The following is an 11,728-nucleotide window of genomic DNA, read 5'->3' on the forward strand; positions in this document are numbered from 1 at the left end:
AATGACAAGAGATATTTATGTGAGCCAATCAGTAGCTAGTTCCCAGTAGTGCATTACTGCTCGCGAGCCTACCTAATTATTATTTACAACAAAGAAAACCAAGAGAAAAAAGCAATATAGATAATAGAAATACATTAGAAAGTTGTTTATAATTCAATCCTATATCTAGATCTAGAAAGAACATTTTTTGGGTTTCATATCTCTTAAATTGATGTTATTATTTATTTAAAAAGATTATGTCCTAAGAATAATTTACTAAGACCTTTCTTCACATCTTTGTTTCTCAGTGCATATATAAGAGGGTTTAAAGCTGGTGTAATAACAGTAAATAGTATAGCTGTTAGCCTATCCTGCTCCAGTGAATCTTTGGTGGCTGGTCTAAGGTATGTACAAAAAGCTGTTCCATAATACAATAGGACTACAGTCAAGTGCGAAGTGCAGGTGGAGAAAGCCTTGCCTCTCCCTTGAGAAGAAGCAATTTTGAGGAGGTGGGTACCTATGAAAATGTATGAGATAACAATTAGAAGAAAAGAGCTGAGAGCTACAAAGCCAGTTACAATGGACACCAGACTCTCATTGAGATGAGTATCAGTACAGGCCAGTTTTAGAAGAGGTTTAATATCACAATAGAAATGGCTGACCTTATTGAACTTACAGAATGGCAACCTTGATGTTAGAATTGTATGTGACAATGAGTAGATAAAACCTGTGGCCCAACTGCTTGATGCCAACTGGATACATGCAGTTTTTGCCATAAGAATGTGATACCTTAATGGGTTACAAATAGCAACATATCTATCATACGACATAGACATAAGAAGCAGAGCCTCCGTGCTTCCCAAAAAGTGAAAGACATGGAGTTGGGTTATGCAGCTCTGGAAAGATATTTTTTTGTCTTCCATCACCAAGCCAGCCAGCATCTTTGGGACAGTGGTTGTTCCGTAGAAAAAGTCAAGAAATGAAAGATTACCCAACAAAAAGTACATAGGGGTATGCAAGCTGCGATCATAAATCACCACAACAACAATGCTGAGATTTCCTATCAGGTTAAACAAATAGAAAATGAAAAAAACAAGAAAAAGCCAAATCTTTAATCTAGGAATGTTGGTTATTCCCAGCAGAATAAATTCAGTTACTGATGTCTGATTTGATTTCTCCATTTGCATCTAAAAATAAGAAAACATATAACTTCTAAAATGGGATTTTGAGCACATAGGTACAATCATTTGTTAAACATTTTAGTGTATTTTTCACATAATGTGATATTTTTTCCAGTCCATGAAAAACTACAGTTGTGTAGTGATTTTCAAATGACTTTGAATGAAAACCAGTTAGATATTTTGCATTGTGATCTTACAATCTGTATTTTAAGCTATGATATAATATTATGTTAACATAGTTTTTGGGATTTATCTAATTGAAACTTCTTGAAAACCTCTTGTTTCATTTGTAATATCTAACCACATATGAACATTTCCAGTTTTTTTATTACATATGAAACAATATCTGTACAATATCTGATGAAGCCCGGTCTCTTACCTGGTGTGGGAGGGGCGAAACGCGTCATGCAGAGACACTGGTGACGTAGAGCCTGGAGCAGGTGAATCAAACGGACCGCCAAACTAACTCATGATCTCCTCCACGGTAATGCGAGCGAATACGCCAGCTCACATCACTCGATGAACTTTAGTGAAGTCGGGTATGTTCACGCATACTTACAATCTGCACAGTGGTTAACGCAGACGGACTTGAAGGTGAGATTAGGCGAGGATAAGTCTTGCTTAATTAATTAAGTTGTTTAAGAGATCAAGCAATCAACACAACAGCATCTCTGTATATTGGTATCAGCTATCTGACACATTGCATGCAAACAGTGTTGAAAAGGTTACATTGTGAACAAATGAAAAAGCAAGCGGTAACACCTTATATATATTGAAGTGGATTTACAAATTTATAGCCTGTGCGTGTAGTTTACACTTATGTGCCAGGCGATTTCAGTAAAAGTTATCATTGTTATCCATGAACTGCAATCATTAAAGAGACTGTGATGTTTTCAACAGCATGCAAATAGCACTTAGTGTCTAAGACTGGACATTACTATTCACAGATTTCCAGCAACCATTGGCAGTTTTTTACTGGGGCCCCGCCTGCCACATTTCACAACAGTAACCGGTTACTTGAGTTTTTTGATACTATATGTGCCATGTAGTTTGTAATTGAGCCTGTCTGGGCAACTCTATATCGCACTTTAATAGCATACTGCAGTATCATAGTTAGGAGTTTGGTTTGGTTTCCTGCTCTCAGCTCTTTTGTTTTTAGTTGTGGGTTCTTTATTGTTGGGATTTGGGTGGAGCATAGACGTCCCTGTCTAGGGAGTGATTTGGTGTATTTTTAGTAATAAAGCATGTTGAACCCTGTGCAGCCTTGGTCCTTCTTTGATTGATACATCATTTTATTCAATCCTTTTCCTTTTGTAACTAAGGTTCATATCATTTTCTGGGACTGCTAGCACTGTTGTTCTGTGCAACTGATCATTGGTGTAGCATCACATTTTTATTTTTATTTTTTCAATATCTGTACATTGTCTTAATTTTTCCTTCATGTTTGTGATTAAAGGAGATAATCTAATGTATTAAATAATATAGACATTTTGAAATGATGTAAGCCTTTTTATTATATTAGTTAGTAATACCCCATTTTGCTACCTATTGTTTTAACTTTTATTTGAGTAAGGATTGTTGCACATAATGCTACAAATGGTTATTTATACAGGGAGTGCAGAATTATTAGGCAAGTTGTATTTTTGAGGATTCATTTTATTATTGAACAACAACCATGTTCTCAATGAACCCAAAAAACTCATTAATATCAAAGCTGAATATTTTTGGAAGTAGTTTTTAGTTTGTTTTTAGTTTTAGCTATTTTAGGGGGATATCTGTGTGTGCAGGTGACTATTACTGTGCATAATTATTAGGCAACTTAACAAAAAACAAATATATACCCATTTCAATTATTTATTTTTACCAGTGAAACCAATATAACATCTCAACATTCACAAATATACATTTCTGACATTCAAAAACAAAACAAAAACAAATCAGTGACCAATATAGCCACCTTTCTTTGCAAGGACACTCAAAAGCCTGCCATCCATGGATTCTGTCAGTGTTTTGATCTGTTCATCATCAACATTGCGTGCAGCAGCAACCACAGCCTCCCAGACACTGTTCAGAGAGGTGTACTGTTTTCCCTCCTTGTAAATCTCACATTTGATGATGGACCACAGGTTCTCAATGGGGTTCAGATCAGGCGAACAAAGAGGCCATGTCATTAGATTTTCTTCTTTTATACCTTATCTTGCCAGCCACGCTGTGGAGTACTTGGACGCGTGTGATGGAGCATTGTCCTGCATGAAAATCATGTTTTTCTTGAAGGATGCAGACTTCTTCCTGTACCACTGCTTGAAGAAGGTGTCTTCCAGAAACTGGCAGTAGGACTGGGAGTTGAGCTTGACTCCATCCTCAACCCGAAAAGGCCCCACAAGCTCATCTTTGATGATACCAGCCCAAACCAGTACTCCACCTCCACCTTGCTGGCGTCTGAGTCGGACTGGAGCTCTCTGCCCTTTACCAATCCAGCCACGGGCCCATCCATCTGGCCCATCAAGACTCACTTTCATTTCATCAGTCCATAAAACCTTAGAAAAATCAGTCTTGAGATATTTCTTGGCCCAGTCTTGACGTTTCAGCTTGTGTGTTTTTTTCAGTGGTGGTCGTCTTTCAGCCTTTCTTACCTTGGCCATGTCTCTGAGTATTGCACACCTTGTGCTTTTGGGCACTCCAGTGATGTTGCAGCTCTTAAATATGGCCAAACTGGTGGCAAGTGGCATCTTGGCAGCTGCACGCTTGACTTTTCTCAGTTCATGGGCAGTTATTTTGCGCCTTGGTTTTTCCACACGCTTCTTGGACCCTGTTGACTATTTTGAATGAAACGCTTGATTGTTCGATTATCACGCTTCAGAAGCTTTGCAATTTTAAGAGTGCTGCATCCCTCTGCAAGATATCTCACTATTTTTTACTTTTCTGAGCCTGTCAAGTCCTTCTTTTGACCCATTTTGCCAAAGGAAAGGAAGTTGCCTAATAATTATGCACACTTGATATAGGGTGTTGATGTCATTAGACCACACCCCTTCTCATTACAGAGATGCACATCACCTAATATGCTTAATTGGTTGTAGGCTTTCGAGCCTATACATCTTGGAGTAAGACAACATGCATAAAGAGGATGATGTGGTCAAAATACTAATTTGCCTAATAATTCTGCACTCCCTGTATACTGTAATGCATGCTTTCTCTGCTGTCTTTTTCACAATAAGCTGTTGTAACTTAATTATCCCTTGAAATGCATATCAAATTATTTGAAAACGGGGGCCTCTGACACAGCATCAGCTGCCCTGTCCTCTGCTCTTGCACAATGATTTCCTGCAATTACCCACTTTTATCAAACTTCTGAAATGCATTTGTGTTGCACTATCACTGTTTCTTGTGTGGAAACAATTCTGCACACAGGAGCATAACTACAGGGGTCTCAGAGTTCTCAATTGAGACTTAGACCACACATCTAGCTGGTGCACCTGGTCCAATCAGTAGCAGCATTGTTACAGTGGGTCTTGGGCTTCACCTGCATCATGTCTGAACTCTGAGTGACCCCTTCCCCACAGGACAGGACTCATGAAGTATTCAGATAATGTATGTATTTGTCTTACAAATATGGTGGCATGGTGTCCAAGACGACAGTCCCAAGGAAGGCTGCAAAGTACAGATTCTCTGACATGGATTAACGAACATTAATGTGTAACGATAAGAATTGCTTAGACTTTTTTGTTTGCAAGCTGCCAGAAAGGGCACTATTGAATTAGGGAACCAACCACTGCCTTTGCCTCAGAGCCCAGTGAGGTCTAGTTACACCACTAGTCGCATCAATATTCCAATCAATCAGGAAAAACTTTCAAAACTCAGGATTATTGAACTTTACAAATGGTATACCTTGGACCTTTTTTTTTTTAATAGACTTTCTTGGCTTTTTTGTTTAAATATTTGTTTGTAAATGCTTTGTTTACATGTTAATAAACAGTATGTTTTTTATAATAAACATCTATAATCTTTGCATGGACTATCATTGCATTACAATTATGTATTTTATTTTATTTCCATTACTTTGGTGAAGTGATAATGTTTTTAACAACTGGACTTCTGTTTCTAAGGGCTTCAAATATTCATGTTCTAGTATTTTTCTTTTCACAGTGATAGTTATCTTTAAATCTTGTTTGTTTTAGCCAAATTATTTAAACGTATCCAAATTTTTTTGTATATGAATTATTCTAATGTGTTTTTTTATTTGTTTTACACTGAAAATGCTAGATGCCTCAAATGTAGTAAACATTTTTGTTTACTAATCTGTAGGTATATTTTTAAATAAATCTCTGTTATTGTATCCTAATTATACTCTGATGTATATTAAAAACAGCCAACTCTGATTTTATTTAAAATGCAGTTTTATGATTATCTACAGTGTTAAGATGTATATTTATTCTAAATTGTTGGTTTACAATTACTATTGCACATAACTTCTTGTGCAAGGGCCAATACCCTGAGTATTTAAAAAAAAAAAAATTCCCTTATTTGTTCATGTTTTTAACTGGATTATTCTCTTTTATTGTTTACTATGTCCATTGTTTTTGTAATTTAAACTATAACTCATCTAATACAACAGAAGTTCTTGAGAGCAAAGCAAAAAAATTGGAGTCCAGCATGTTTTATGCTTTTCAAAATACTATGCAGATGGAAAAAAAAATCACCATATTCTTCAAAGGGGATTGTCTGAAGAAAATCATTAGATATGATTTTTTAAAGGATTGCGATTGACCCCTTAGAAAAATAAGTATCTAATTTGTCTTAATTAGTCCATTTGCAACACAATGTATAACAGTTTTCATGTGACATTATTTAAAAATGGAATAATATTGCAGGGTATGAGTGTACTTCATAAATATTTTTCATGCAGTAAATTGACTACATTATAAGAGGTTGTGCATTTGATTTCATTTTGGAAATTGATGTTAATGTTTAAAAGCACCTTACATACCTGTTGCTTTTTATATAAAAAAAAAATGCTTTTCCAATGATCCCTAGAAAGACCATAAGCCACTTCTATAACCTATGCTTTCTTCAAAATACTGTGTTACCTTAACCAATTATCAGATTTGTAGAGTTTTAAAGAAAACATAGGTTAAATCATTTGTTTTATGGTCTCTCTAGGGAGTGTGGGGCAGGCTCGATTTTTAAACAAAACAAGAGATGTTGAATTTTCATTTAAAATAGAAAACAAGACTGTAATCTCTTAAAACTTGCATCATGCATATGAAAAACACTGTTATCAGGTTTGTCACTGCTGTTTTTATATTTGTATATTTCAGCAGAAATATTAATGTTTTGCTGGTGTATGATTACACCACACCAGCATAAAATAGTTTTTTGTTATTAGTATAACAACGTGAGGTGGAAAAAGAGTTGTAATCCAGTTTAAAATGGCCTCTTTTAGGTACAAAAAAAAAAAATTATACAAAGAAGAATGATATTTGGGTGCCTTTAAGCTATGTAATAGAACTTTACAGGATGTCATAAAAAATAAATACTTAAGCTTGTCCATTGCAGCAAATAAAATGATGCACCTGTTGAGTTATTGATGACTGCAATTGGAGATTTGCTGAACGTCAGTTTTATGGAAGGTAACTGTTTTGAGTTAAGCACTGTCATTTTTTTTAGCATTTTACAATGAAATGCAGGGGCACTTACTGTACATATGTTCTGGGTGCTGGTGTGTAAAGCATTTATAATATACATAAAAAGGGAAAAAGGAACGTTACCCTGTATAGTACCTAAAACTGACATAAAAGATAAACTCCACAACTTATTTTTTTAATGATCTGACACACTTAATATAAATAGTATCAATTTATCATTTTTTTTAATTAATACGTTGTCTCTTCTGCTCAATATTCATGTGTTTCTTTAAGATAGATTAGTGGAAAAAAAGCATTGTGGTCGTCAAACCCCTGTTTTATTAAATAAATAAAAAAGACATGATAAACAAAAGATGGAAAATTTGTTGCAATATTGAATATGTTCTTACCAAAAAGTTCCTGGTGACTGTAATAATTGCATGATTTAGAAGAAGCTGTCAAGTGGTGCCACAAATAGAAGAACACAGTTACATAAATATCCTTCAAGCCCCCAAAAGACTTTCCAGCACTTACACATGGGTTAAATGCTCAAGGTAAAACACCTATAGGGAGCATAAACAACTCAAAGCAATTAATATTAATATCATCAATCCAGATGTCATGTTAAGGGAATTTTCATGGACAGTTAACACATTCAGTATTAATGACCCATACAGATTTTTTTTGCATGGCAGTTTTTTTCAAAAGAGGAGATATACTATTTATTATTATTAGGAATAATAATATGTTTGGGAGCAGTTCTACATTTATAGGGCTATAATTTACTTTAAACAGTACAACGTGGTTAGTGTGAACTGATACACAGCAGTTAACATTGAGAAAGGCCATTACGGCTGAAACGCGTTTGTTTTTTACTTCTGTTGTACACATTGATCGTCACTGTCACTCCTGTCACCTGAAGCCAACGCTTCCTGTTATCGGCCAGGAAACAGGGGAGTGACATATGGCTTTTTATTGGGGTATGGGGTTTGTTTGTGGAGTACAGAGCAATCTCTGTTTTTAGATAATTTAAAATAAAATTTAGTTTTATGTGTTAACTCACTTTGGTAGGATTGATGCTAATAGCCCCTTACTCCTCTTTCCCTTATGTTCATATTGTTTATTTAGGGGTAGCACCAGTTCCTTGATTTAGGTTACTTTCCCTACCTTTATTATTTTCATAGTGCAAGTGATAGTTCCTTTGTCCATATAGGTTTGTTGTGGTGCCATATTCTCCTCAGGTTAGATTACTTAATATAAAAATGACCAACTTTTATATTTTCTTCTTTCTTGGTTAAATCATGGTAAAAGTCTTGTAGGGCTGCAAAAAAAAAACAAAAAAACAGAGACCGTCTGTCAGTTCACTTCTGAGCACCGCCTCTAAGAGAAATATATGATCACTTCTCTGTACTTTGTTTAAGCAAGCTATTTTGCTTATTTGTCAGTTTGGACATTCATCCCTGAGTCCACATTTTTGTTTTTCTCTACTATATATGGTAATATTCCACATCACTTCCTGACTCTTTGTCATCAAAAATGTCAAAACTTCAGAATATTCCTCTTATTGGTTGCACTTCCCATCTTCTCCACTATGGATAGCAACATTCCACAAGACTTCTCGACTCTGTCCTAACTGCTACTTTTTGGCTCATACATATTTAAATGTCATTAACTACAACCCCAATTCTGAAAAAGTTGGGGCAGTATGGAAAATGCAAAAAAGAAAATCAAACAAAAAGAGTAATTTGAAAATTCAAATCACCCTGTTCTTTATTGAAAACACATTATTAAAACATAATTAGATTTTTACTTTGTGAACTTAATGTAATTTTGAAAATATACACTTATTTTAAATCTGATGACTGCAACACACTCCAAAAAAGTTGTGACAGTTCACTGTTTACCACTGTGTAACATCACTTTCTTTTTTTTTATTCTTTTGTTGAGTTTCTGTGCAAAGAAATTATACATTGAACATCACAAAACAAGTATGACAAGGAATCATTTGAACAATGGACAGTAAAATGCAAGTGTAAACCAATGTGATATAGAACATAGACATCATAAATCTCCATTTTACAATAGTACTAAGTAACATATTGTGATTACTACTGAACTGACCTATCATGGACCGTTTGATTAAGGAAAGGAAAGTATTTGTTGTAGTCATGTTAGGAGCCACTTTTGGACTCAATGCAATTCAAAAAGATCAGTATACATCTGTATCAATGAAAACACAGTTTTTAGTAATATAGAGAGAAATGAACCCTCCTAGTCAGTTGGGAGGCCACTCTTGGATCTATTTGTAAAAGTAAAAAAATAAAAATAATAGAGGGAGGGTAGCTGTATGGTCACTTTTGGACCATCTAGGAAATATATGATCAAGAAGTCTTAGAGATGTATATATGGAAATAATAGTGGGACTAGAAAATCTGAGATGAGGGAGTGACTGATTTTTGTGTTGAGGCCTAGCATTAGTTGTTCCTGACACTTCACAGAAGCGCAGGTAGACCAGAGAAATGGTTATTGTTATGGGAGATCTAAGAGGAATAAGTTGGTGGAGTGCTTGTTGTTGAACTAAAATGGATTGATAACATGCTTAAGATGACAAGTCTTATATGTATCTGTGTCTATACAGTAGGTGAGTGGGTAGCACATGACCCCCGTAATATTATGACTAGGAGTGCTAACTTCATACGAACTAAGCTTCAATGTGCTTTTATTATGATTGCGAGCTGTTTCTATTAAGATAAGTTAAGCGGTAGTCTGAACCATCTAGGTAAGTAAGCACATTGGTCTGCTTCTTTGGTAACTATTGGGATAGAGCCAGTCAGGACCCACTATCTCAGCCGCTGAAAGTGGGATCAACTCACATTTGTAAAGCGATTGAGCCAGACATATGTAACCCACATAAAATTAACTGCCACTACTATGGAATGGGAGTACTTATTATGGAGGGGATATTTCCAGTTTTACCAAGGGACTGCCTGATAATTATAGATTAAGCCATTACCTACCCAGAAGATAAATCAGAGTATGCATATATAAGCTTACTGGGTCAGCAATTACATCAAAATGAGCTTTAGTATATGGTAATGAGAGTGGAAGAGCAACTAAGGAGGTGTAACTGAGTAGAACCAGATGTGTGAACATAAGTGGTGCTTGAAGTATAGACTTGCCAGATTAAATATTGCACATAAACTTAAACCACAAAGTTTACTATTTAAAAATATACATAGACATCAGATATCAAAACTTCCTCTGCAGGATAATGCTAACTAAACAAGTATAGGTATAGATAGAAGGAATGCGAGACGAAGTCTGAGGTTCTGGTTATATTAGGATATTGTATCATGTATCCATTCAAGGACAGTAATTTAACTAGAAAGAAACCCAGTCTCCTGTGACCCTCAAAGTACCTACTGTATATCCATAACAACAGTTATAGACTGACTTACAGTTGCTGAATGAATAGTATTAGCATTGATATAGAATAGGTCCCAGACTTAGTTCTAAAGTCAACAGGCTGCATCTTCTCATCCACTGGATACTGAGAGCGGATTGCAATTTTGTAGCTCAAGAATCTCTCAGGAATTACTGCTGCAACTTCTCTTTGCTTCTCGCTCAAAGCAACAGAGGCGATGCTCCTACGTCCAGCCTGGATGAGGCCATCTAGGTTGTCAGCTGCCTGTGGTATCTGGCTCCATGTTATCGGCGGCTCAAAGGTATCTCTGGGTGTCAGATTTTCAGCATCTGGAGTATATACATTTAATTTGCCATCCTTGGGGTTGCGATCATGTCCAAAACAATCAGCGATATGCCAAGAAAGCTGAATGAAATGTTGATCTAGCAAGTCACTCAGATCTTTTATAAGTAATGGTAGTGAGATTTCCATGACCTTCATAGCTTGATTTGTATAGTATACAGCAGTTGGTGTTTACTTGCTTGTTTATGGCAAAACCTGCAGTGCCCTGGGGGGGTGTTGAATGCTCTAAAAAAAAGATCTTATATACTGCAAAATTTTAGTATGTTTCCTTTCAGCAGAAGTTAGGTTTTCAAAGTATAGTAGAGGGATTAGGTGATGTTGGAAAATCCCATGGGATATATAGGAGATAGTTTGGATAGCTTTACTAGTCTCAAATTTTGCGACCGGCTATAGCTGCAGCTTAGACATGCCCCCATCACCTTTTCTTTAATAACACTTATTAAGCATTTGGGCACTGAAGACACCATTTGTTTAAGTTTAGCAAGCAGAATTTTTCCCCATTAAGTTATTTTGCATGTCTTAAGCTGTGCAACTGTAATGGGACTTTGTCGCCTTCTTTTGCGCTTCATAATGTGCCACACAGGTCTGCAGACAGGCCATGCTTACGCAACCATATGCTTGTAATAAGGGCAGAATGTGGTTTTGTGTTGTCCTGCTGGAAAATGCAGGAACTTTTTCTGTGTGGAAAAGATGACATCATGGAAGCATATGTTGCTCTAAAATGTATACATATATTTCTGCATTAGTGTTGCCCTAACAGATGTGCAAGTTACCCATGCCATCAGCATTGACACACACCCATACCATGACAGATGCTGGCTTTTGGACTTTTTGATGCTGATAACAGCTTGGATGGTCCATTTCCTCTTTGGCATGGAGAACACGACAGCTGCTTTTTCCAAAAACTATTTGATATATTGACTTGTCTGCCCACAAAACACAATTCCACCATGCTACTGTCCATCTCAGATGAGAACAAGCCCAGAGAAGTTGGCAGCGTGCTACTGTCCATCTCAGATGAGACCAAGCCCAGAGAAGTTGGCAGCGTGCTACTGTCCATCTCAGATGAGACTGAGCCCAGAGAAGTTGACAGTGCTTCGGGACCTAGTTGATGTATGGCTTCTACCTTGAATTGCATTTTTGGATGCAGCAGCGAATGGTGTTGACTGACAAAGGTTAAC

General features: G+C 36.2%; 1 protein-coding gene across 1 annotated transcript; it reads right to left on the reverse strand.

Moving 5' to 3' along the window:
- Nucleotides 1-221: 221 nt before the first annotated feature.
- Nucleotides 222-1,160, reverse strand: LOC128665968 (olfactory receptor 12D3-like). The gene has a single exon (XM_053720271.1). It carries the CDS (start codon nt 1,158-1,160, stop codon nt 222-224), a length of 939 nt encoding a protein of 312 aa, XP_053576246.1.
- Nucleotides 1,161-11,728: the final 10,568 nt, after the last annotated feature.

The sequence above is a fragment of the Bombina bombina genome, chromosome 1 (genome assembly GCF_027579735.1).
Source record: "Bombina bombina isolate aBomBom1 chromosome 1, aBomBom1.pri, whole genome shotgun sequence".
Taxonomy (NCBI): Eukaryota; Metazoa; Chordata; class Amphibia; order Anura; family Bombinatoridae; genus Bombina; species Bombina bombina.